Below are 27834 nucleotides of genomic sequence, written 5' to 3'. Positions count from 1 at the left end.
CTTCCCAGGAGACGCCAGCGCTCACTTCTGCTCCGGTCCACTGTGTCCCATAGGGACATCATCATCAATTAGCCCATGAGTCCCTGGACTATAAGAAGGACCCTGCCCCTTTGCTCATTGCCTGAGCGTTGTTAGTATTCCCATGTCAGTCTTGCAAATGGTCCCTTAGTGTTATCCTGTTCCTGTTGTTGCCCGTGCCCTGTTACCTGTATCCCGTGCTGTGTTCTTGTTCCTGAGCCTGTTAGTGTTGGAGTCATGTCCTACTGCACCTGCTGTCTTCTGCCACGTTCAGTGTCTTCTGCCATGTCCAATGTCTTCTGCCATGTCCAGTGTTATCCGCCACGTCTGGCGAAACCTGCTGCACCTGCTGTCATTCACCACATCTGGCGTAACCTGCTGCACCCACCTCCATCTGTGCTAAAGCCTCGGCCACTGCCTGGACTATTCAGGTACCCTAGTGCGGGACTTTGTATTGCTTGGGTGCTCTGTTTGGCCAGCTGCCTCCTCGCTACGGCAGTGTATTTTTGTATAAAATAATATACTCTTTCTACATGACGTAATTTTGCATTGCAAAAGACAAAAATTTTTTTTTAAATAAGAATGATCTAACTCAACCCAAAAGTTGAGTACAGTCCAGGCTGGATGATCATGTGTATTCATTATCAGGACACTGCAGTAACGTTAATCTCTGTTTATGTGGCTGCACATCGCTGCTGTGTAAATCAATGGGGATGAGTGTATGATGCTGACTGGTCACGGATTGGTCAGCGTCATACACGTAAACACACCCAGTTAAAAACACAATACACGCCCAGTTGGACATAACGGAAAAAAAAACGCCCAGTTGTCCATTTCAAACCTCATTTGCATATATATAAAATAGCTCATAACTTGGCCAAAAATGAAAGTTTTAAAAAAAAACAACAAACATTACTGTTATCTACATTGCAGCGCCGATCACATGCAATAGCAGATAGGGATTTCAGAATCTGGTGACAGAGCCTCTTTAAGGGCCAAAATAGGCCAGTCATGTAAGGGTTAAAGAGGGATCACTATATGTACAATTAAAAAGCTTTCTTTTCAGGTTTGAAGAGAATCTTGTATCTCGCTCCTGATCTTTTTTTAGAAAATGGCCTGTGCCCTTAGCTTACACTACTGTGAAGAACAAGCCAATAACCAATGCAATGTCTATTGGAATTTACGCGGCATTACACAAATGCTCAGTCAAACATAGTTTTTGATTCTGCTTATTACTACAAATATTTTTCAAGACTGACTGCACAGCCCGGCTGATTTTGCTATGATCCATGACTTAATCTCACAATTCTACAGCAGTCTATTATCTGTGAAGTAAACTATTCAGTAGCTTCTTGCTTATACAAATAGAGCGGGTTACAATGTTTCATGATGCTTCACACAGCAATGCTTTTATTTCCGACAAACTATCAGTGCACCATAGTCCTATGTTCTTGTGCGCTTATAGCAGAGGAATCCCGTCATCTTATGTGTCATTATCTATGCTGCAGGTCTATTGCCTGTTTAGTATGCAACATTTCATCTAATAAACTTTTGAATGGACATAATCTTGAGTGTATTAGTGTATCAATATTACTTTATATTGTAAAATAAGTTTTGTATCGGGTTTAGTTCCACAAGGAAAATAAAAATGAAGACTTTATAGAGTGTATAGGTAAGTTTAAGGGGTGTTTCCAGAATTGATATTTATCCCCTACCCAAATAGGTGATAAATGTCTGAGAGCTGACCCCCACCAATCACTACAACTGGGGTTCCGAGCCCCCTGATTCAAATCACTGGACTACCTACATATAGAAGGACCTTGAATAGAGCGACAGTTGAGCATGCGCCCTGACACTCCTTTCAATGTCTATGGGACGAACTGGACCACAGGCAAGCACAATGCTCGGCTGTTTATGTCAGTCCCATAGACTATGAATTGAGCGGCACCACGCATGCTTGTCCATCGCTCCACTCAAAGTTTCCTCTAGTGAATGTGCCAGCATTCAGACACTTATCACCTATCCTGGTGATAAATGTTGACTCTGGAAATACCCCTTTAAAAGAAAATTACCTCTTTAATAAAATACTTTGGCTTCCATGGAGTGTTCCTAGACACCCTCTGCCTTGCTTCTGCCCTCTGTCTTTCTTCCAGTTGGTGTTTATGTTCTGATGCTGCTTCAATGTTATCCACTTTTAGGGCATTGGTGACATTTTCCCAAATACGCCTGAGGAAAAAAAATAATTAATAAATTTATCACTGGCTTAAATAAGGAAAAAGTGAAAAGAAAGCAGTCACCAGCGAACACATCAAAATTGTTTACTTTATGGGAGCAGTTAAAACCTTACAATTTTTTTTAAAATTTTATGTAAATTCTCTTATTACTGTATAAGACCCCATGTTCATGACTGTATTACGAATTTCTGTTGTAGTGATCCATTATATGGCACCAATATAAATCTACGAGCCCATCCTGCACCTCCATAGTACAAGTGAATATAAGAAACTTTGAAATACAATGTATTCGGAAAGTCTTCAGACCCTTTCAACTTTTTCACATTTTGTTATGTTGAGGCCTTGTGCTAAAATAAAAAGATAATTTAAGTTTTCCCCCATCATTCTGCACTCAATACCCCATAATGACGAAGTGAAAACAGAATGTTAGTAATATTTGCTAATTTATTGAAAAGGAAAAACGAAAATCTTGCATTGACAAATATTTAGACTCTTTACTCTGTACTTCTTTGAAGCACCTTTGGCAGCGATAACAGCCTCAAGTCTTCTTGGGTCTTCTTCCAGCCTCCAGTCTTCTTCTCCAGTCTTCAAGATTTGCACACCTGGATTTGGGGATTTTCTGGCATTCTTCTCTGCAGATCCTCTCAAGCTCTGTCAGGTTGGATGGGGACCGTCGGTGGACAGCCATCTTCAGGTTTCTCCGGAGATGTTCGATTGGGTTCAAGTCAGGGTCTGGCTGGTCCACTCCTGTGTTGTCTTGGCTGTGTGCTTAGGGTCATTGTCTTGTTGGAAGGTGAACATTTGGCCCAGTCTGAGGTCCAGAGCACTCTGCATCAGGTTATTATTAAGAAAATCTCTATACTTTGCTACATTTATCTTTCCCTCAACCCTGACAATTCTCCCTGTCCCAGCCACTGAAAAACACCCCCACAGCATGATGCTGCCACCACAATGCTTCACTGTAGGAATGGAATTGGGCAGGTGATGAGAAGTGATGGTTGACCTTCTGGAAGTTTCTCCAATCTGCACACAGAATCTTTGGAGCTCAGCCAGAGTGACCATTGGTTTTATGCTCACCTCTCTTATCAAGGCCCTTTTCCCCCGATTACTTAGTTTGGTGGGGCGGCCAGTTCTAGAAAGAGGTTGTTCCAAACTTCTTCTATTTAAGAATTTTTTTATTTTCGCACAAGGCCTCAACATAAGAAAATGTGAAAAAAGTGAAAGGGTCTAAATACTTTCCGAATACACTGTATATCTCAGAGAAAAATGCTTCTTTTGCCACTTATCAGAATCCTGGGAGCGGGAGGAATAGGAGGGACACACAGAGACGCTTCTGCAGCTTTAATTAAGTGTTATAGCTTAACCCAGCGCTGAACACTGCTCATTAATGCTGTGTAATGTGCTGGATTCTAGTAAAACACTTACTAGAAGCGTCTGTCTGTGTCTCTCTGCAGCTCCCTCCTCCTCCTCCCCTCTTCAGACTTCTGACTTCCTCACTGCTTCACTTAATAGGATTTTACCAGTGAATTATCAGTGCACAAGGGAGGGGGAGAAGTGCCTAATAAGATATAATGCAAAGTTTGTCATATTCGCTTAAAATAAATAAATAAAACGAGTTACACTTTAAGGCTCAACCCTGTGACAAATCCATCGGCAAGGACAGACACCAGCAGCACTAGACCAACCCTACTTATAATGGGGTCCGTCGAGTTCTGCTGAGTTGTTTGTCGTTTTAACAGGAAAAAAGCACTGCATGCAGCTCTATTTTTCCAGTCGAAAATAATGGAATCTGCAATGCAGGCTCCGCAGGTGTGTACAGAGACTTATATTAAATAATAGGGACTCTGTATGTCTGTATGCCACTGCACTGACTCCATGCAGCTTTGCTGTGTGCATGAAGCCTAATTCAGATATATAGGCATCTGGGGATATGGAACATGTATGGAGGATGTGGAATAATAGGATTTCCTTACCAGTGCAGATATGCAAATTTGTCTTCTAATCCAAGCATCACTTATAGATCAAATTCCCCTTGAGATTATGCAATCATTTTTTATTTATTTTTTTACAGAAAAACGAAGGAAGGTACCCCTAACTGTTGACATAACGTAGGAGTCGAAAAAACAGGAGATGTCTCACCGCCCATATATTTCAGTGAGATATCTCTACGGTCAAGTTTCCATGTGACATTATCTAGAGGTAATAACATAGCTTACAGAAACTCGCCGTTGCAGATGTTTTCATTTCACTTGGATAATATGTCTCACGCTACTTCAATTCTTTTGAAATGCAGAGCGCTGCGGAGTATGTAAAATACTCGCTAGTTTCTTTACAATGTTTTCTATTCAATGACTTTGAAATATTCATTAACAACTTGTGTTACAAAAGCTCCTACCGCTGGTTCTCCACTGCTCCAAGGAAGGAAGATTATGAAGTGTAACTGTGATGTTCCCACTTATTTACACTATAAACTTCTATTTCATAAATCTCACAATGATAATATGGCTGCTCTCCGCTGCCTGCTGATGCTACTCTATCGCTGGAGGCATATTTCATTCTACAACGCTTTGTAAAATGCATAACCTGGGCCCTTCTAACTGCCCATTTTACATATGTATGGTGAAGTTTCCGCACAGAAACCATTGCTGCAAATTTGCTTTAATATCGAACGTATGTTTTTTTACATAATATAAAAGCTTTGATGTACACGTTCAATAAAAAATAAAAAAAAAAAGAGAAATAGCTGTCAAGTGATATCTTATGTGTATGGCCAGTTTACCAGATGCCAAGCAGACTCTTATAATCAATTTACAGTGAATAAGATTTGTTAACTCTCAGGAGAACTTCTGTTTGAAGTATCCATCCTAAAACACTATTATATATTTTTGCCTGACAATTTGTGCAGATTTATTTCATAATATATATTTATAGGAGCTAAAGCCCTGTTTTTCTGATAAATGATAAAACAAAATGTAGTAAGTTCCTATGCTGCCTCTAGTGGTAGCCATAGAGTTATCTTTTAACTCTCTAGCTATGTAACTCATCTTGCCCAGTTAAAGCGCCGCGCTTCCCCAATGCCTTCTCCTCTGCTCCTATCTTCAGCCGCAACCCTGCTAGATCCGGCCGCTGCCCTTCTCTTCTGCATGGCTAGCAGCGTCGGGTTGCCGGGCCAAGTGGCACTCTGGGATGACGTAGGTCCTGGTGGCCTAATTAAAGGCGACTCCAGCCTTCACTCCTTATCTGCAGATCAAGGTACACCCTTTGCTTGGCTATTGTACCTGTTGCTATTTGACCTGTCCCTGACTCTAATCCCGATCTTGGCCCTGTTCCTGGATTATGAACCTGTCTCAGCCTTTAGAATTTGTTGCTTGGTTCCTGTAGTTCTACTCCTGGTGTATCTCCTGGCCTGACTCCTGACTTCAGCAGTTCTGTCTCATCCTCCGGCTTGACACTTCCTGACTACTAATCTGTTGACAACCCCTGGCCACATTCTTGACTTCGTTACAGAGCACCCACCGCCAATCGGTGACTATTCTGGGGACCACGACATGAAAATCTGACCGGGAAAGTCCATACCTCCTTGCGGAGGTTAATGGTGAAGGACAGGGACATTCCTTAGACTCCACACTCTAGTCTAGCCAGTGCCAAACCGATTGTGGCTTTCAAAAATAGGCTATTTTGAGGATTTAGAGCTCTGTATCAGAAAACCTGAATACTGACCATTGAATAGATATATTATAATATTAATAAGCAAAGAATATTGTACATATGCATAAAATGGTGTTAAAAGGCGAAAAATTTAATTTAAGGTGGCCATAGATAGATATAAATATTGAAGGGATTTGCTGCCAAAGTAATGTCTATAACCCATCACATACATTAAATTGTCAGCATATCCTATAAACAGAGGATTAAAAAATAAATATTTCATGTATATGACTACCTTTAATGTGGCCAAAAGACAAAGAGATTTGTTTATTTGATATCTAATAACCATGCTTGCTACAGAGCCGTAGATTAAATGTTTTATTGTCTAGTGTTTGGAAACATAATCAGCATTATAAATGATTCACAGAACATGCTCAGTATATATACACACTATATGAACAAAAGTATTGGAACGCCTACACTTTACATCTACAGGAGCTTTTGTGACATCTTATTCTAAATCCATAAACATTAATATGGAGTTGATCCCCCCTTTGCAGCTTAAACAGCTTCCACTCTTCTGGGAAGGATTTCTACAAGATTTTGGAGTGTGTCTGTAGAAATTTTGTCATCCATTACAGCATCTGTGAGGTCAGACACTGATGTTGGATGAGAGTGCCTGGCTTGCAATCTCCATTCTAGTTCATCCCAAAGGTGATCGATGGGGAACAGTCAAGTTCTTCCACACCAAACTAATAATTAAATAATATCACTTGATAATGGAAGAAATTTTATGAACTGACCTATTGCTGTAATCCTATTACGGTACCGCGCTGAAATTAAGTGAGCTCTTTAGAGTGACCCATTCTTTCACAAATGTTTGTAAAGGCGACTGCATGGCTAGGTGCTGGATTCTATACACCTGTGGCAATAGGGCTGAATGAAACCCCTGAATTCAATGATTAGGAGGTGTGTCCTAATACTTTTGTCCATATAGTGTATATATACTGTCATTGTAGGGTTAATGTGTTCATGTCATCACATATACAGAGTTACATCAGTCAAAGCAAACATGTTTATTGAGTTAGACCAAGGTCCCTAAAATCAGTTTTGGACTGGTTTTAGCTCATGCTCCGGACATAGGCATTCCATTTATATGGGGGATTGTCTAATGCTGATTGGATCATTCCTAATATCCAATAGAAGCTTAGAATGTATTGTTGCTTTGGAATAGGTTAATGTTTCAGTCCTGCCCTGTTAACGAGGAAGTATACAATGGGTATAAATACAGTTATATACCGTATATTTCGGACTATAAGACGCACCTGACTAAAAGACGCCCCCAGGTTTTAGACAACAGAAAATAGTTACAAATTTCATATTTGACTACTTTTACAAAGAAAAAACTATTGAAAAAAAATTGTTATGTTTCACCACATTCTGAGAGCCATAACTATTATATTTTTTCATCGATTGTGCAGCGTTAGGGCTTATTTTTTGCGAGACAAGCTGTAGTTATTATTGCCACCATTTTTTGCTACATACGATTTTTTTATCACTTTTATTTAATTTTTATTAGGGCTAAGGTGACCAAAAAAACAACGATTCTGGGGTATTAATTTATTTTTTTACGCCGTTCACTGTGCGAGTCAAATAATGCTATATTGTAATAGTTCGGACTTTTTAGAATGCAACGATACCATATTTAATTTTTTTACATTGTGCTTGAGGAAAAATGGGAAAAGGTTGTTTCTTTTAACTTTTAATATTTTTTTACACTCCTGAACATTTATAACTTTTGTTTTAAAACATTTTATTAGTTCCACATAGGGGACTTGAACCAGTACGATACACTGCAATACATGGATGAGCTACGCTGTTTCAGTAACTCCCATAGTAGTGAATGGCAGTTACAGAAGCAGCGTGGCTTGCGAGCTACGCTGTTTCCGTAACTACTATTTAGTTCTATGGGAGTTACGGAAACAGAGTAGCTCAACGAGTTACGCTGTTTCCGTAAATCTAACATGTACGCTGTTTTCGTAGCTACTGAGTTCCAGAAACAGCATAGCTCACGGTGCTACGCTGCTTACGTAATTCCCATTAATTTCTATGGGAGTTACGGAAAACAGCGTAGCTTAGCGGGCACTCGGCTGTTTCTGTAACTCCCAACCATCTAACCAGGAAGTGGCCGGGAGACAGCGGAGCCGCAAAAGATAGAACAGGGTTTAGGGGGCTCCGTTCTAGTGATCGGTGCGGGTCCCAGAGGTGGGACCCGCATCTATCTGACATTTATGACATATCCTGTGGATATGTCATAAATGTCCTTCATGGGAAACCCCTATAATTGTCGCTATTGACCGTGGCATTTAACCAGTTAAACGGCCAGGAACAGCCCGATCGCTGTTGCTGGCCGTTAGAACAGCGTGTCAGCTGACACCTGTAGTGTATGGAGCGGACTCCGCACATAAACACGCTCCGCTCCAAACATCATCCCCTCCACGCTCCATGAAGTGCCGGCACGGGGTTAAGTGAGGAAGCGGTCCCTTTACTGCCAACTGTAAGATACAGGGACTTTTTAGCAATATTTATTCTTGCTAAAAACTGCGTCTTATAGTCCGAAAAATACGGTACATATAATTTGGTGATACAGAGTAGTACGTTTTTTTTGCTTCTAAATATGGTAAAATTTCAATGTTGGACCAGATGGGTGCAGGACTGGTCCTGTATTATATTTTTAATAGGACTAGAGATGTGGACCCAAAACTAAATTTAGCATTGTTTTCAAATCATTGAAACTAGTGAAAAATTACTATGGTCAGGTTTCTAAATATTTCAGTTAGAAGAATTAAAACAGTATGGAACGCAATTTATTGATTACATTTGTGAAAGTTTATAACGGAGACTTACCTTACAGATCGCATATGATGTCATAAATGTACATACCTTGATTCAGTAGGTCCTTGTTTCACCAGGGGTCGAATTCTTTTCCTAATAACTGAGAGCTTAGTGGTATCAATTACTTTGGTCTCTCCACTGTTGTATGTGAATTCCAGAGTTCCGTTCCATTCCCCTTGGGCCTTACAAACTATTATGTTAGTGGGGTTGTGTTTAACCTCAGCTGTGACTCTAGATTTAAAAATAAAAATCAAAAAAACATATAACCAATAAAAAGAATGGTTTGTTTGTAAATCACAGTAACGTAGTACGTAAGGCTAAAAAAAATAATAGAAAAGGCACAAGTCCATGTAGTTCTACCTATCATCCTGCAGTGTTGATCCAGATGAAGCTTAAACAATAAGAGGTTGCCAATTATCCTTATTCTAGGGGGTGAAAAAAAATCCCTGGATGTATCTAAAGGTGTACTGCGCAACAAGTCAGTTTCCAAATTTCTCCACTTACAGGTGGTGAAAGGCTCTTCAAGTGTCATTACTGTGAAGTTGAAACATGTAGAAGCATACATAAGTTTACATAATGAGACTGTCAAAGTTTAAAGGTGGCCATACACATGAAAGAAAGAGTCGACCCTTACAGTATCTCCATGGGAACAAAGCATCAGCCATCTTGAAATTCAGAATGCCCGATCTTTATTTTCCCCAACATCTGCTTTCAGTGGACACATTAGATCGTCATGGTAAACCAATATGGAGGACAACCTAAGTACCCCTCTTAATCAAATAAGATAAATGTAATCTAGTCATATATCGTATGTAGGGGAAGGGCATGCAATAGAAAGACGCCCATGACTATTGATAACATCAGCGGTGACTCATGAAAAATTAGAATGAAAACCTAAAGATAGAGTCAAAACCACGCTGTTGCTGATAAAATATATAAGTTTTATTGATACAAAACATAAAAGCTCACATATTAAAAACAAAGGTGATAACCACAGTGTGAAAAAAATGGAGGCCAGACAGCTACTGATATTGAGTAATATATAAAGATATGTATAAGCATTATTCCTTACATGTATGGACTTTAGTCTAGGAGTTTGGATCATTCCTCATAGGTAGAGATGAATCCCTATTTAGAAGCCCACATTTTGCCAACAAATCCGTTTTCAAATTTCTCCACTTAGGCCCCATGCACACGAACGTGCTTTTGCAGCCGCAATTCCCCTGAAAATCCACGGGAGAATTGCGGCCCCATACAATCCTATGGAGCCATGCACACGATCGTGGTTTCCACGATCCGTGAATGGCCCAGGAGCCCAGACCGCAGAAAGAATGGGCAAGTCTTATTACGGTCGTGTTCTGCGGTCTAGGCTCATAGCAAATAATGGCCGCGGCCATATGCATGGCCCGCGAATTACGGGCGGCTTGCGGGTGACAGTCCGCCCCCGGCCGACTCGAAAATCACAGCTGTGCACATGGCTACGGTCGTGTGCATGAGGCCTTATTGTTTAGCTTCTGGTCTGACAATCAGACATCTGTACCACACAATAACACACTCTTTTTACCTCCTATCCTCACTGACTCCTCAGAACATGCTGTTGACAAAACCATTTGTGTGAAGTTTAGTACTTAAAACTGATGTTCACAATTAGCGGAAACACTGCAGATTTTCGGACCGGATTTGTGGAAAATCTGAAGTGGAACACAGTAGCAGTAAAGCGGATGAGATTTGAGCAAATCTCATCCACACGCTGCAGATATTTTCTGTGAATAAATTTACCTATAGTCCGCATTTTTAAATCCAATAGTGTCAACTTCAGTCACGGATTAATTGCGGATTTGTTGCAGATTTTTCCTATGGAGTTTAAAAGGGAAGTCAAAATCCACAAGAAAACCTGCAGCAAAATCTGCAGTTGCGGACAATTGTAAAATAAATAAAGCAGTTCTATACTCACTTTCTGCAACACCCATGGTAACATAATCCTGGTCCCCCCGCCGGTCTATATATCTTGGCCTCCAGCAATGATGTGATGTATAGACACGTGACCACTGCAGCCAATCACAGACTGCAGCAGTTACACGTGTCCACATGTCATCACTGGATGCCAGGATATAGAAACCGGTGGGGACCAGGCTAGCATTACTATAGAAGTGGCAGAAAGTTGGGCAGGTGAGCATACCAAGATTTATTTTAGCGGATCCGCAGCGGCAAATTCGAACGCAAATCTGCACCAAAAGATTTGCCGCTGAAGATTTCCCTGCCGTTTCCTCTGCACTTGCTGAAGAAAAGTCAACATGGCTTGTTTAGTAGGGATAAAAAAAAACATTAAAGATTTAGAAGAAAAAGTTTTTCACTGAAATTTGCCACTTTTGTGCTTAAGTTGGCAAAACGATCAAATCAGTGTGCTTCCCAATGGGAGCAATACCAAAAACATTTGCCTTGATGATATTAGTCCCCTTAGACTATCCCGCATATACCCACTTTCCTCTGCGGAGTGCTGGAGAGGCTGTGGAGAGCTAGGTCATTATTCTATAGATTCTGAAATAGGCCCTATCATTAGCCCCTTTTGGGATTCTGTTTCCGGGCCCCTGGGTAGAGTTTGTCTACCTCCAATAGGCTTAAGGCCCGAATTAGTCCTCCTGCTTCTGAGCATAAATGATTCCCTACTATGACCAGAACCATTTTGCGCCATACTTCAGTCTTCATGTCTTTTGATAGCTAGAAGGTGGAAATCTTCATCTGTTCCAATGAACGGTGAACTTATCAATGATGCTCCTATTTATGATAGGTCTGTACCTTACATAATATTTTCTAAAATTGTCTGGAGCCCGAGCCTAATAAGACCTGACTAACATGTGCAATGCATGTTTTTATGTTTAGAAAAAATTTCAATAAAAATCATTGAAAAGAAATTTTGCCACATAGACATTACAAGTTCTGTCAGATTGTTCTTAGCGACTGACTACAAGCTAATGTTTTACCTGTACACATTAACAAATTGACAGTTTGCAGCCTGTTCCAAACTTTCATAGTTTTGACTGTCATATTAAAATCTCTGGAAAGGAAAAATCAAATCTACCATTTTCTAAGTTCCAATGTGAACAAAAAGTGTAGCTATATCTTCTCTTACCTGTGCACTTTTCCTCCATAGAAAGGCTTGGTGTGGAATGTAACTGTGGCAGAATATCCCGACTTGGCACAGGTAATATTGACTTTACCTCCCAATTCTACCCAGGGAACAGTGAGTATAGAACGAGCATAGGCACTGGGAAGAGTAAATACATATTCCTCTCCATACTCCATCAGCTTGAGCACCCCTGAGTTATTAGAAAAGCACACAAAGGAACACACAGTTAGCTGTAGAATATACTTTAAAAAGTGTGTTACTGCTATAATGGAAGTAAATAAATCAATTACAAGGTATACTACATAGTGGTAAATAGGGTTTTTGTAGTACAGTTTTCTCAAAGGACGTGCTGTTGGCAAAACGTCAAATTACAATAGACTAACAGTATTTTTTTCTAATCTAGGAAAATGAATATACAATACCGAAGGACATTTTACACATTACATACAGACTGTGCTGACTACCACATATTTGTAATACTTATTTACTTCCGTTGGGACGTTTCAGACATGATCCATACAATGATTAACTATTTTCTCTCGTTTGTTCTGTCTAGAAGACATGTACCCTGTAAAAATAGATTTTAAAAAAATGATCGGTACAATCTGGAGTCAAAACTATAAAACGTTTTTTGGTTTTCATAATCCCGGAAAATACACTAAAATGTCTTCAGACTTCCAAATGTCATTATTGCTCGATTCATTTTACCAACCAAAAATGCTATTGTTCACTTAATCTCTAATTCTTACATCAGTCAGTGTTTGTACATTGGATGGGTGGTTGGATGGGTGGCAAACGGACATTGAAGGAAGACACGAACTGTCAAGGGGGTGCATCATTTTTATGACTCCGCTATTACTTTACTAGAATAATTTACCAATGTCAGGCTTTGGGCCAAAGGTTAGGTGTTACCAGCTTTTTGTCAGAGGGCCTGTATAACAAAAAGTAAATGGACAGCCCCTTTGGTATCCCAGCACACTGTCTAGATCAGGACTCTTTGAGCTTGAATCGTTTCTACCTGCTGCACTGTTGTATCTATTTGATCTTTGGCAGAAGGGGTTGGTAGAGCAGCCACAAAAAATAGTTGTACGAAAGTGACACAAGAGTATATTTTATTGGTAAAATGGATGCAATTTTGATGCAAAAAATTATTGTCAGATAAGCAATGAATGAGAAAATATTTTGCCCCTGGACAGAAAATGCTATTAAATTGAGGGAATAACTTTAGATTACTTCACAACTTATTTTCATAAATGGATAACTAAAACTAATACAGTATTTATTTTTTTGTTTTAATGTTATTCAATGTTAACCGTCATCAGTGAATGTCCCTTTTTCACTTTCAGTATGACTGGGTTGGTCAACACTTTTTTTTAAAATCAAATCTTTGTTTTATTGAAAATATACGACAAGATAAACAGAAAGAAAAGCATCCGTACACAGATCACGGGCATATAAATCTTACTGCACGCAGGCCGAAGTTCTGTTCAATAATGACCATGCAGGATGAGAAACAGTAAACAATAAAGTAGAACAATAAACTGGGTACCCATGTCAGAACGTGAGAAAAAATGAGATAAGATAGAGATACAGAGAGAGAAAACCGATGTCATGCAAGGTTTGAGAGGGCAGGAGTAGTGTTAGGGTCTCCCCATGTATAGGAGGCCTGTACAATCCTAAGAGGAACTACACTAGTCACCCCCCATAGATCCTAAGGGGTAAGGGAAGCTGGTTTGGGAGGGGATGAGAGGCACGAAAAGTCAGCCACGGAGTCCACACCTTCAAATAGTCCTCATGCTTTCTGAGTTCCCAGCTCAAGAGCTCCTCCATCCTGCCAATAGAGTCCATCTTATCTAACCACTCACGGAAAGTCGGGGGTGCGGACGATTTCCAGTGGAGTGGGATCAGTAGTTTAGCCACTGTAATCATTTGAGTTATCAGATCATTACGCTTCGGGCGGAAATTTTGAGATGGAGCCCATAGGAGAACTAGAGGAGCCCCGAGGGGGAGCGTTTGTTTCGTAACTTTCTGAATTGTGTCAGACACTTTATCCCAGAAGGGCTTGATCGAGGGGCAGCCCCACCAGATATGCGATATGCTACCCACGCCAGCATTACACCTCCAACACTGGTTGGATGGAATCAGACTGATTTTGTACAAAAAATCTGGAGTTCTGTACCACCTGGTTGTGGTTTTAAAGGAGTTCTCCTGAATTTTAACGCATCTAGAGAAGCCAAATACGTGCTTTAGAATAAAAGACGTATCTTCCCTACTGAAGGTAACTTCCAGTTCCTTCTCCCAGGCCAGAAGAAAACTAGGTTTGGCAGGAGAGCCATCTAAAACCAGGCCAGAGTATATTTAGCAAATATGTCTCCAACCAGGAGGGTTCTGAGATATCCGGAAACATCTTCAGGAAGAGGTTGCTTGTTTCTTTGAAACCTAAGGAGTGTAAGAAAGGGATGGGCAGGTGTGTATCTGCAGGTAAAAGGGATTGCAAGGTGGGGACTTGCCCATCTCCAAAAGTATCAACTACAGTATTGTATTGTAAAGAAGACCAGAAGGTATCAGGGTCAGCTGTGCAATTAGTGAGTATTGGGAGAAGGTGTAGGGGTGTAAGCGGTAGTGTTTTTTTCCTCGGAGTGCAGTCGCAGAAAAATTTCTGAGATACTAAACCGGTGCCTTTAATTGTAGGGCTTATGGAGTTTGTAAGTCCCGTTTTTAAAAAAGGGCACCATAGTCGAGCTTGTAAACCTGGAGGAAGCAGAGCTCTTTCCGCAGCTAGGGTTGGAGACATGTCTCTGGTCCTGTTCAAGGAAACCCACCTACCAAGGTGTATGGCTTTATAATAGGTTAGAATGTCCGGAAGGCCCATACCCCCGGAGCTGGGTTTGAGAATCAGGTGTCTATGTGCTAGTCGCGGCTTTTTAGAGTTCCAGAGAAATTTAGAGAATAGAGATTTGATGGAGTTAAAGAAAGTATTAGGTATGTAAACGGGCATGGTTTGAAGCACGTATAGGATTTGTTGGAGAATGTAAGTCTTCAGGTAGTTTTTCCTGCCCACCCAGGATAGGAAGGGGATCCGCAGGGAATGTAACTGGGTTTTAATCTTGTTTAGTAAGGGGATGAAATTGGCAGCATAGAGTTGGGAGGATTTTTTAATAAGCTGGACGCCCAGATATTTGATGCTATGTTGCGGCCATTGGAACGGGGCCAGTTGTTGTACGTCGCATATATCCGCCAGCGGTGCTGAAATATTAAGGACTTCTCACTTGGAGTAATTAATTTTGAAGTTTGACACATAGCCGAAGGAGTTAAAAGCTTGCAGTATTAAGGGGCAGGCTTGCTTAGGGTTAGTGACCAGCAGCAGGAGGTCATCTGCAAAAGCAGCTGTCTTGTGGATGTGGTTCCCCAGTTGTATGCCCGAGATATCAGTAGTCTGTATGAGTTTCTGAATGAGTGTTTCTAAGGTAAGGATGAATAAGGCTGGGGAGAGGGGGCAGCCCTGTCTTGTTCCGTTATTTATGCTAAAGGAGGGTGAGATTGTGCCGTTCAAGCGTAGATTAGCCTTGGGTGTAGTGTATAGAGAGAAAACTGCAGATATAAACTTGTCAGGAAAACCAAATTTATGTAGAGTGGCAAGCATAAAGGACCACCTGACCCTATCAAAAGCCTTCTCGGCATCGGTCCCTAGTAAGACTAAAGGGATCCCCTTCTGTGTGGCATGATGAATTATGTTAAGAAGTCTGGTGGTGTTATGCTTGCCTTCCCTCTCGGGCACAAACCCCACTTGTTCGGGGTTGATCAATCGGGTGAGGAGAGGATTGAGTCTGTTGGCCAGAAGTTTTGCCCACCATTTGAGATCCGTGTTAAGGAGGGAGATGGGCCGATAGCTTCCACATTCTGCACTATCTTTACCCTCTTTGTGTAACAGGGTAATGTGTGCTTCCAAAGCCTGCGGAGGTAGAGTAGAGCCCTCCAAAAGACTATTGCATACATTAAGAAATTTGGGTAACAATACTTGTTTAAACTTTTTATAGTAGCTAATGGGGAAGCCATCAGGTCCAGGACTTTTACCATTGGGTATGGATGAGAGAACTTTGGACAGTTCATCTAATGTAAAGGGCTGAGTGAGAGAGTCTCTATCTACGTCCGTGAGGGAGGGGAGATTTATATGTTGGAGAAATTGTTCAGTGAGAGTGTGCGAGTCCGAAGGTTCGGGCAAGTTGTATAGGTATGTATAGTATTGCAAGAACTCCCTTGTTATATCTCCAATATCAGAAGATAGAGAACCTGAGGGGGTCTTGATCTCTTTGATAAAGGATTGTTCTGTACGTTTTTTAAGAAGTTTGGTCATGACTTTGGAGCCTCTATCCCCGTGCGCATAAAATTTGAAAGCGCTACGCTGATAAATTTTAGCTGACTTAATATTAAGTAAATCCTTCAACTTCTTCCGTAAGTCACTCAACTTCCCCTGTATCTCAAGCGCTTGTGAGCGTTTACCCACTCTCTCAAGAGCAGAAATCTGCGAGAGTATGGAGTTGAGCTCCTTCTCTCTTTGTTTTTTTAAATAAGCACCAAGAGCAATGAGCTCCCCTCTGATGAAGGCTTTGTGCGTTTCCCACACAATTGGCATTGAGATATCAGGAGCTTCGTTTCTCTGAAAGAAGTCGACAAGATGGGCAGACAGGGAGGTTACATTGCGGGGATCATCCAAAAGGGTTTCATTCAAGGACCAAGTCCACGCCCTGGGGGGCAGGTTTTCCATGTTGAGGTTAAGAGAGATGGGGGCGTGGTCAGATAGGGTTATCGAGCCTATGCGAGGGACAGTCGCCATAGGTAGGTGTCTACTAGAAATAAAGAGATAATCGATCCTATGGTGGGTCCCATGGGTATGAGAATAAAAGGAATAATCTTTAGTAGTAGGGAAATGAAGTCGCCAGACATCTATCAGGTTCAGGTGTTGGAGGCAGCTTCTAATTTTTTTGAGGGAGGAGTGCGCAATGGGTGGCCTGGCGGAGGACGTATCTAGCAGGGGATCTAGTGAAACATTAAAATCTCCCCCCACCACCAAAAGTCCCTCTGCAAATTCCTTAAATAATTTAATGTTTTAATTAACCATTGAGGCTGTCCCTGATTAGGAGCATATAAACTAGCAAAGGAGATGGGCGAGCCAGCAAGAGTTCCCTTAATGAAAAGATTTAGACACTAAGTGGATGTAGGGTACATTCTTCTTAAAAGCTATGCTAACCCCTTTGGAGGAGGAGGAAGGATGAGTGCTATGGAACCATGTTGTGTAATGGTAGTGTGAGAGAGTGGGTAGCTTTTGGGGTTTAAAGTGGGTTTCCTGTAAAAGAATGACATCTGCCCTCTCCTTTTTCAGGAGCGCTAAAATTTGACTCCTTTTCCTGGGGTCATTCAGGCCTTTGGTGTTGAGGGAGGTTACACAGATATCTGAACTAGTCATAGAGAAACATAAGTGGTGGAGACAGGGGGGTAGCGCCACTAGGTGACCAAGTGACATAGCGGTGAGAAAGAAATAGTTGGAGGACAGCGAATAGAGGCATCACATTCTTATATGGAAGTTTCAGTATCTCAGCGGGTACAAAAAACATCTCGAAATTTGGGAGAGACAGGGTTAAAACTGGTATCACAAAACAAAATGATGTAACAAAACAAAACAAAAGCCTGGAGATAGGCAAAGTATGTACCATAATAACAGTACATTTCAGATCGACAAACCAAAATAGTAGGTTTGAGATAGTGCTATGCAATGATAACATTCAAGATAACATTAAAGCTAAGTATGTAGTGGTCTAACATTATAAAGCAATCTGGAGAAGGCGTGAACCCGCAGGTTGCATATAACGAGGTTACAAAAAAGTGGCGGTGCGTAACTGAGTATATAAGGAAACAAGAGCTTTAATATGAAAAAGGATATGTGGAGCCGCTGGTGCTCCCGGAGATCCAGGGATTCAAGTAGTGTCCATGGAGACTCTGCCAGGCGCCGATTTCCCAGATCTTTTACGATTCCTGGTCATCTTGTGCGGATTGGCGGTTTCCCAGGGCGTGTGAGGGGGCAATGGCGGCAGATCGGACCGCAGCCCAGTCCGGAACGTTCAGGTCAGGAATTCTCAAGGCCACCAGTGCGGCCTCCAGGTCCGCATGCTTATGAACCATGAATCTTTTACCTTCAATCATGAAGGAGATGCCGAAGGGGAAAAGCCATCTGTATGCAATATTGTTGCGCCGGAGGGACTCCGTGAAGGGTTTCAGAATTTGGCGTTTGGATAACGTGGCTCTTGACAGATCTTGGTAGACGGAAACCCTCGAACCCTCCCACAAGAGGGAATCACAAAGTCTCGAATGCTTCAAGATGTCATCTCGGACCTTTGAGCTAAAAAGGCGGCAAATAACGTCGCGTGGAGGCTCTTGGGGCTTAGGTTTGGCTCTCAGAGCTCTGTGAACCCTTTCCATGCTGATTTCGTCTCGGTAGTTATCGCCAAGTATTTGGGCGAAAATTTGTTTGATCGAGGTATACAAGGATTCGTCCGGAATTGATTCAGATACGCCCTTCAAGCGCAAGTTATTACGGCGCCCTCTGTTATCTTGGTCTTCCAGCCAGTCCATGACCGAGTTCAGGTGGGTCTGACAGGCGATAAAAGAGGACTGGAAGCTTCAGCGTGATGGATTAGGTGGGCTTGTATAGACTCCAACTGCTCAACTCTGTTGCCAATCTGACAGACTTCTTGTTTGATGTCACCTAGCTCTTTGACGACCGGTTCTAGTGCCTTGTTCAGGACCCTGCTAATAAAGGATCTGGATATGGGCAAGTCCCTGGTAGGCACGGTATCCTCCATGTCACTGTCAGCATCTGCTACGGGCGCAGCCTGGGCCTTAACAGACATGTCTTTCTCGTGTCTAGTGGTAGTGGAGAGGTGATCCCTGACGTTTGGGGGCTGAGGCTTTTTAACGAAGTTATCCAGACTGGTGGCTTTAGACTGTACAGTAGCGTCTCTTGCTTTTTGTTGCCCAATCTTGACCATCATACAAGCAGCTAGGTCTGCGGGTAAGTAGAATCAGGTAGTTAGACCATGTGTAAGGTTATGAAGGTTTCATTGCTGACGGTAAAGCTTTTGGATGTCGATCCGAGAAGAGTGGCCAAGTTAATGCAACATAGATACGGAAGTTTGTCCCCCACTCAAGAGGTGCAAATCTGTGGGCAAGAGGTCTTCCTCAGAAATTAGAGCCAGGGTCGTCCTTATAGTAGTATAGTGACAATAGCAATATGGTTCAAGATGGCAATGTGCTGGGGAACTGCAAGGATATTCCAGTGTAATATAGGTGGAGTAGGATGCAGGTGCATAAGATGCCCCTTGTGCTTGCCGTTCTGGCCCAGGGATGGTAGTTAAGGGCCTGATCTGTGTGGGTACGTTGGCTGCAGCAGCTAGCCCCCCCAGCCAGGTGCAGGGTGTAAGGTGTAAGTAGGCCGGAAGGATGGTGTTTGGAGTGATTCTGGCCCCCTCTCCCTCTCACCTCCAGGTCAGTTCATTTCAGTCACGGGTGCTCAGGCTTCCCCCTGCGAGACCTTCAGCGAGGTGACCGGTATCTGGGGGCTGGGGAGGTCTCGTCCGCGAGCGGGGAGGCCCAAATCGAGGCCGGGGCTTCTCCTCCCGCTGTAGGCCGCAAGTCCAGAGGCGGGACACGGCTAGGACAAGGGCTGTAGAGCAGCCTTCTCTGCTTGCCCCACACCAGGACGAGGGTGGAGGGATGACAGGCAAACCAAGGGGAGCTCCGGGGAGTGCGTCGGGCGAGGGTCTCTGATGCGCTGCCGCCGCGCTTCTAGTACTCGAGGCCGCGGCTTCACTCGTGCCGCTAGGCCGCAAGATGTCCGGCGGCCTAGTGAGGCCGGTAAGGTCTCAAATTGAGCGTGGCCGTGCGGGGGGAGAGATGTTCCTACCGGAGAGTAGCTGGCAGCGAGCAGTGGAGCGGGATCCCCGGTCTGCACTCGGCGGAGTCAGGAGCTCTGCTGGGATGCGTCCGCTCTGGTCCACGGCAAGCCACCGGTTGGTCAACACTTGATCTCCTCGAGTGCCTGATTCACAGAATTAATAGGTGTCTACCATTATACCTGAAAGAACAAATTGTATGTGGTGGCTTTCTCTTGGTGGAAAATATCTCGTACTAGTTGAAGACTTATGCCTCATACACACGACCGTAGTGCCACTCGGGCCGTTTTTGACGGCATCTGAGTGGCACCCGATAGTCTTCACGGACCCATTCACTTTAGCGGGTAAATCAGGTCCGTGAAAAATGGTCCTAGTCTCCGATCCGAGGAAAGATAGAACATGTCCTATCTTTCCTCGGATCACTGACGGGACTCGGACGGCACACTCGGTCGTGTACATGAGGCGTTAAGGTGCTCTTACAAGGCACGTCCTGGGCTTTGTAAACGATCGACGATCAACGAGACAGCTTGTTCATCGGCGCTTGTTTGCTCCTTTCATAAAGAGCTAGAATGGGGACGAGCGCTTGTTACTCCGATCGCGTTTGTCCCCATACATTATTATCATGTTGGCACCGTGTCTCCCTGTTTATACAGAGAGATCGCTGCCCTGTTTACACAGGGCAATTATTGGCAACGAGCATTCTATGACCGATTGCTGCCCTGATAATTGGCGCGTATAAAAGGGCCTTAAGTCATATTAATATTAAAGGTTATTTACAGGCTCAGAAAAGTCATATTCTTCTTAAAGTAGTTGTTCCACCATTAAATATCATTAATTATATGGCTAAAATTATCCATTGAAGAGTAATGACATATACTTACATAGTATGGCACTACCTGTTTAAAGCGTAAAGCAATGTGCACTTCCACTTGATGAGTTGAGTGCTGGTGGACACATGCTCAGTCACGCTCCCCACAGTCAAGTCTCTGCATAGTGATCCTCAGAGCAGCCAAAAGAAATAGCTTTCTGCCCTGCTTGTTAGGGAAGGAGCAGAGTCTCTGCAGTAGCATAGCAGTATAGCAGAGACTCCTTCTACAGAAGTAAGTAGGGACTATATTGCCAGAAGACTAGTTCTAATCATAGACCCTTCCCCAGCAGAACAGATTATAAGCAGCCCCAAGGAGGACACAGGGAAGCAAAACATGATGAAAAAGGTTTGTTTTTTTGCTAAATACACTGCAAATTATATTAAAATGGCTTTTGAAAGCATATCAGGACGTTTGGTATGGAAATGATTCATGAGATAACCCCTTTAAAGATTAATGTTGATCGAAGAGAGGTCTGATGCGGAGAGGATGTACAATTACTTAAAAGTCAAGCTTCTTAGAAATGTGACATTTAGACATGTTGGTTGCACAATTCTATGGGCTGTGAGGTCATTTTTACAGTGTTTGGAAAGTGATCAGTAGCGATTAGACTAATGGAGTTCATGTCATCTCAGCAAAGTTTTCACAGCACACTGAACAAGGTTCTCAGCTGTGACAGTAAATGTATTATTTTTCTGACAGGACATGCATAACATTTGAAGCCCAAGGGAACAAATACATTCGATACTTTGTTCCCTAAGTAAACTTGACATTAAAGATAAATAGTTTTCCATTTACGGTTCAATGTTTTAATATATTTTAGAAACCAAACAAGTTTTCACTACTGTAAATCAAGTTGGTAATTTAAATTCCAAAGACAAAAAAAATCCATGCTTTCTTCCAAAGATGCGGAAAGCAGGGTAATGCCTTTATTTATAGGCATTCGATATACACACTCCTAGACTGTGTTCACATTAGCGTTTTTTGCTTTCAGACAAGGGTTGCAAAAATTGTAAGGGTAAGTATAGCATAGTCTGCAGCACTGGTCTTGCAGTCCAAAATACTGGAACACAGACAGAAACCTGACAGAACCTACTATAAGTCAATGGGATCCGTTAGGATTTGTTGGGATCAATTTGAAAACTATTTGATACCAGTGAGAGGCAGTTGTATAAATATATAGAACTAGACTAAAGTGTAAAACTATATAAAGCCTATATAACTATAATCTGCTACTGGCTACATGTAACACATATAGCAAAATTCATTCAATACTTTAAAGTGTAACTAAACTTTTGAAAAACTCGACATATCATAGTGACATGTCAGAATTTTTGATCGGTGGGGTTCGAGCACGGAGACCCCCACCGATTGCTAAAACAAAGTGGCAGAAGTGCTCGGATCAGAGCTGTGCCGAATCTTTACGGAGCGAGCGGTGTAAGGGCTCAATAGAAATTGTGAGTAGGATGACCGTTCACTCCGAAAAGAAGTGGCACAGCGGTCACCTGAGCTCTTCTGCTGCTTTGTTTGAGAGATCGGTGGGGGTCTCAGTGCTATGACATGTCAAAAGTTTTTTAAAAGTTTAAAACTGCATTATTCAATTAAACTGTTAGGCCCCATGCACACGAACGTGCTTTTGCGGCCACAATTCCCCCGAAAATCCATGGGAGAATTGCGGCCCCATTCATTTCTATGGGGCCATGCACACGACCGTGGTTTTTACGGTCCGTGCATGGCCTGGAAGCCCGCACCGCAGAAAGAACGGACCGGTCTTATTACGGACGTCTTCTGCAGTCTGGGCTCATTGAAAATAATGGCCGCGGCCGCGTGCATGTCCCTCGATTTTCGGGCGGCTCGCGGCTGACTGTCCGCAGCCGGCCGACCCGAAAATCACGGCCGTGCACATGGCTACGGTCGTGTGCATGAGGCCTTACTCTTCCGTATAAACTCTTAGTTGGTCTTGAGAACTAACATGACCAGCTAGGGGATTATGGAACAATGGTATATTCCATTTCACAAACTTCTTGTCTGTCGGTATATCCAAAAGTTAAATATATTCAGATCTAGTTTTAGAATCTTCTTACATGCCAAAGTTGAAATGGTGGCGGTATGGAAGATTGGAGCCCCACTAAAGACCATAGTTTAATTGAAGTCAACAAACTGCAATAATTTTGAAAGCCAGATTATCAGGCTTTCTGGATGATCAGGTGCTGGATTAACCCTTTCAAGACAAAACCATTTTTTCTTGGCATTCCAAAACACTTAAAAGGGGTTTTCCCATCAGGGACATTTATGACATAAATGTCAGATAGATGCGGGTCCCACCTCTGGGACCGGCACCTGTCTCTAGAACAGGGCCCTGTGCACTGACTGACTCGTGTGATTTCCGACCATGAAGAAGAAAACAGTGCAACTCGCTGAGCTACGCTGTTTCCATAAGTCGCATAGAAGTAAATGGTAGTTACGAAAACATCGTAGCTCGCATGCTACGCTGCTTCGTAAGTGCCATTCACTATTATGGGAGTAGCTCAGCAAGCTACGCTGTTTCTTCCTTATGGTCGGGAATCACACGCTTCAGTCGTAACGCAGAGACGTAGAACGGGGTTTAGGGAGCCCCGATCTAGAGATAGGTGCGGGTCCCAGACGTGGGACCCGCATCTATCTGACATATCCTGTGGATATACCATACATGTCCCTGAAGGGAAAACCGCTTTATCCTTTCTATTTTTGCATCAATGCAGCAATATGGGGCCTTGTTTTTGGCAGTACAAGTTCTAGTATCTACACAATAATTGAATAAGGCGACAAGCAAAAGTGAAAAAAAACAAATTTTTTTTTAACGTTTTTCATCGCTGGCATAAATTTATAATACATGTTGTGATGGAATGCCACATTTGTGGGGGTGATATTTCTGTACGTTGGTTTTATTTAAAAAAAAAATTATGTGTATTTTGTAATTTTTTAATAAACTTTTTCATTTCTTTACTTTTATTTTTGGCTCCATTAAGTGCTGCTTGATGTCTCTGTCCATAGTGCCAAACCCCCCATGTAGTGCCACAGTGCCCATGTAGATAGCGCCACAGTGTCCCCTGTAGATAGTGCCACTCTCCCCATATAGTGCCACAGTGCCCATGTAGATAGCGCCACAGTGTCTCCTGCAGATAGTGCCACACCCCCCCTATAGCACCCCCACTGTAGAGAGCACCCCACCTTTTTCGATAGCACCACCCACCTCCCCTGTAGATAGGTCCACTGTAGCTCACTGTAAAAGCTGAATCCCTCTGGACGGGGATTCTGCTCATAGACGGAGCCCCTGACGTCTCTGTCCATATATGGACAGTGATGTCAGGAGAGCGGAATGTGCGGCCAGAGAGGCCCAGAGATTCTGCTCCAGGAGTAACCCCTGTCCATGTCAGGCTAGCGGAATCCCCTGCCAGAACGGGCCGGGGATTCCGCTCATGGACAGAGCCCCTGACGTCTCTGTCCATATATTGACAGTGACTTCAGGAGAGCGGAATCTCCTGCCAGAGCAGTCCGTGGATTCCGCTTCAGGAGTAGCTCCTTGACGTCACTGTCGATATATTGATAGTGACGCCGGGGGCTTCTTCAACAGAGAGCTACAGTGGCGCTATCTACGGGGGATGGGGGGTTGCTATCTACATGCAGAGGGGTGCTATCCACTTGGTGGGGTGCTATCTACAAGACAGGAGTACCCAAACAGAGATCTTGCTATGCTCTGGCCAGGGATTCCATTGTTGAAAGCCTCAACATTACTGTCCTTATATGGACAGTAATGTCAAGGGCTTCCCCTGGCTCAGCGCTCAAAGTAGCGCTGTGTGCGGGGAGTCTTTGGCCAGGATCAGTTTGTACTGGTTGTTAAAAGGATTGTTTCCTGAAAAACCGTCGGTAAAAACTGAGCCATTGACTTCTATGGGAGCCATCTGGCCGTGAAAACGGCCAAAAATAGGACATGTCCTATTTTTTGACGGCCTGTACTCACGGGCCATTAAAAAAAACGGCCGTGTAAATACACCCATAGAACTTCATTGTTCTGAAAACATCATGTGAATGTAGCCGAAGGCCTCATGCCCACTTCAGTTATTTTCTTCAGGGTGCTATCCATTTATTTTAACGGATAGCACACGGATACATTAATTTCTATGGGGCCATGCACACTTCTGGCACAATGGACGGCATACGGAAGGCATCTGTGTGCGGTCTGTTCTTCACGGATCCATTGCCAAGCAACGGCATGGCGTGCCAAACTTCCGTGCATTCAACACACAAGATGGATTATAAGGGACCATTTAAAACGGAAGACAAACGGAAGCACAACGTCCATTTAAAACGGAACAACGAAACGGATGCGGAGTGACAACACAAACCACACGGATGTCACAACGGACACACGATCCGTTTTAAACGGATGTGAAAACAGTGATGGATGAGTGCATGAGGCCTAAGTCCCCAGGCCGACATGTGGATTTAAAATAATAGTAATAATAAGAAAAAGAAAAAGAAACTTTTTAGCAAAACCCCAAAAAATGAGGGACAAGAAGTCTTGACAGCAACTGATAAGAGGACAAAGAAGCATAGAGTATGTATCAGGTGAATCATTAAGTTATTCATTACAAACAGATATAGGTCTTTTCTGACCATGGAGTTCAATGCTAAATTATTATTTTTATGCCCAAAAAGTAAATTCTCTATGAAATGTTTTTTTAAAATCACATCTTTTCATCAGGGGTCAGTGGAGAGGAAGAATTGCAGCATGAGACAATGGAATGGTAGAATTATATAGCTACGTGACATTCAGGGCCGCCATCAGAAATTTCTGGGCCTCATACAGCCAAGAAGTACCCCTCACTTTTGGGGGGGGTACAAAGTAAAGGGGTGGGAGGTAAGGTAGAGGTGAAAAGCAAACTAGTAGGGTCTCTTTGGAGGGGCAGGGCAGGGACAGCTGGTGGGTATCAGGGGGCAAGGTGGAAAGACTAAGTGCCAGGGCTCAGTGGGGGAAGGAGGAGGGGATTTCTGGGAGAACGGAAAGTGGCATGGGTGGCGACACCGGGCATGAGGGCGCCCGTGCCGCCCATCGGAAGGGGGCCCCCCCATGGCCGGTGGCGTACTATGGCAGAGCAGGGAGGTATCTCCCTGCTCTGCAATTTACCAGCACCACTGCAGCTCCCTGAAGGAGCGAAATCCTCGTATGGCCGGGGATGCCGCTCCTGGAGCGCTCTGCTTGATGTCTCTGTCCATATATGGACAGTGACATCAGGGGCAACTCCTGAAGGGGAAACCCTTGACGTCACTGTCCATAAATGGACACAGACGACAGGGGCTTCTCCTTCAGGGAGCTACAGTGCTGCTATCTACAGGAAGGGGGGATGCTATCTACAAGGGGGATGTGTGGCACTACCTACCATGGAGCTGTGTGGCATCGCATTGTATCACTAGCAGCAGCTCTACGACGGCTCTTATCTCCTGGGCTGCATAACAGGACAATAAACCAGTCTTCTCCCTCCACTTACACAGAACAGGAGATAAGAGGTAAGAGGTGCTACTAGTGATTCAAGTCTATGAAGCAGAGCTAAGAGGGTATAGTGCCGACATGGGTAACGTTGCTTTTTATTGGGGGGATGTGATGTGAGGAGGCTCCGGGCAGCAGCAGCCTGACAGACATCACATACTGACACAGACATTACATACTCACTGTGTCCGGAGTGGTGTTCTGCTGCTGCTGCTTTACTCCTCCACTGAATTCAAACCTCCCACCGTCTTCATGAGGTCTCCCCTCCTTGTCTCCTCCACACACACACACAGTCACGATGATTTTACTTTGATGCAAAGAACGTGCCCCGGCCCCATGATGGGACCGGTTCCTTTCACCAAAGTGAAATCTTAAGGGCCCGTGAGCAAATGAATACCAGCACTGGAGCGCGGGCCCCCGTTTTTTCAAATTTATGAACGGGCCCCTGACAGCAGTACTGCCCTGATGGTGACATTACACCGTTTGGGTGCCTTACAACATTACCCTGTTTTCTGTATAACACTTCATGACTTACCTGAAGTGACCGAAATAGGTCAGAACTAGAAAATATATGACTTTCCTAATACTTCGAAAGTGCAGTCTTACGCGCTTACTTGTGAAATTAAATAAGTACTCAGGAAACGTCCACTTCAAAAGCACTTTGATGGAGAATGTAAGCTTGTTGAATAAACTACGATCCAGGTACTTAGCTTTATTGCATCAGCTCCATTATAACCATAAAATAAACAGGCAGCATCTAGCACTATAGAGAGGGGATTTTGGCTTCAAAAGGGGACCTGCCAGCACTATAATGATTATAATGTATTTGTGCTTAAAGAGGCTCTGTCACCAGATTTTGCAACCCCTATCTGCTATTGCAGCAGATCGGCGCTGCAATGTAGATTACAGTAACGTTTTTATTTTTAAAAAACGAGCATTTTTGGCCAAGTTATGGCCATTTTTGTATTTATGCAAATGAGGCTTGCAAAAGTACAACTGGGCGTGTTGAAAAGTAAAAGTACAAGTAGGCGTGTATTATGTGCGTACATCGGGGCGTTTTTACTACTTTTACTAGCTGGGCGTTCTGATGAGAAGTATCAGCCACTTCTCTTCAAAACGCCCAGCTTCTGGCAGTGCAGATCTGTGACGTCACTCACAGGTCCTGCATCGTGTCGGCCACATCGGCACCAGAGGCTACAGTTGATTCTGCAGCAGCATCAGCGTTTGCAGGTAAGTAGCTACATCGATTTACCTGCAAACGCCGATGCTGCTGCAGAATCATCTGTAGCCTCTGGTGCCGATGTGTCCTCGCTCGTCTGACACGATGCAGGACCTGGGGAAGTGACGTCACAGCATGATCTCTCGAGAACACGGCTGTGTCTGCACTGCCAGAAGCTGGGCGTTCTGAAGAGAAGTGGATGATACTTCTATACACAACGCCCAGCTAGTAAAAGTAGTAAACACGCCCCGATGTACGCACATAATACACGCCCAGTTGTACTTTTACTTTTCAACACGCCCAGTTGTACTTTTGCAAGCCTCATTTGCATAAATACAAAAATGGTCATAACTT

The 27834-nt window shown here is 43.3% G+C and overlaps 1 protein-coding gene across 3 annotated transcripts in view; it reads right to left on the bottom strand.

Annotated features, from left to right (window-relative positions):
• OSBPL10 (oxysterol binding protein like 10) overlaps nt 1-27834 on the bottom strand; it is a 362776-nt gene that overhangs the window by 6001 nt on the left and 328941 nt on the right. For all 3 annotated transcript variants that reach the window (XM_075827172.1, XM_075827173.1, XM_075827174.1), the window contains 3 exons: nt 11926-12112; nt 8844-9026; nt 2091-2244 (listed from right to left, as the gene is read on the bottom strand). In XM_075827172.1, the coding sequence (XP_075683287.1) occupies nt 2091-2244; nt 8844-9026; nt 11926-12112 (524 nt within the window). The remainder of the gene's footprint in view (nt 1-2090; nt 2245-8843; nt 9027-11925; nt 12113-27834) is intronic.

Source organism: Rhinoderma darwinii, chromosome 5 (genome assembly GCF_050947455.1).
Source record: "Rhinoderma darwinii isolate aRhiDar2 chromosome 5, aRhiDar2.hap1, whole genome shotgun sequence".
NCBI classification, from domain to species: Eukaryota; Metazoa; Chordata; class Amphibia; order Anura; family Rhinodermatidae; genus Rhinoderma; species Rhinoderma darwinii.
The sequence above is the reverse complement of the archived record's forward strand: the minus strand, read 5'-3'. Positions and strand labels throughout refer to the sequence as shown.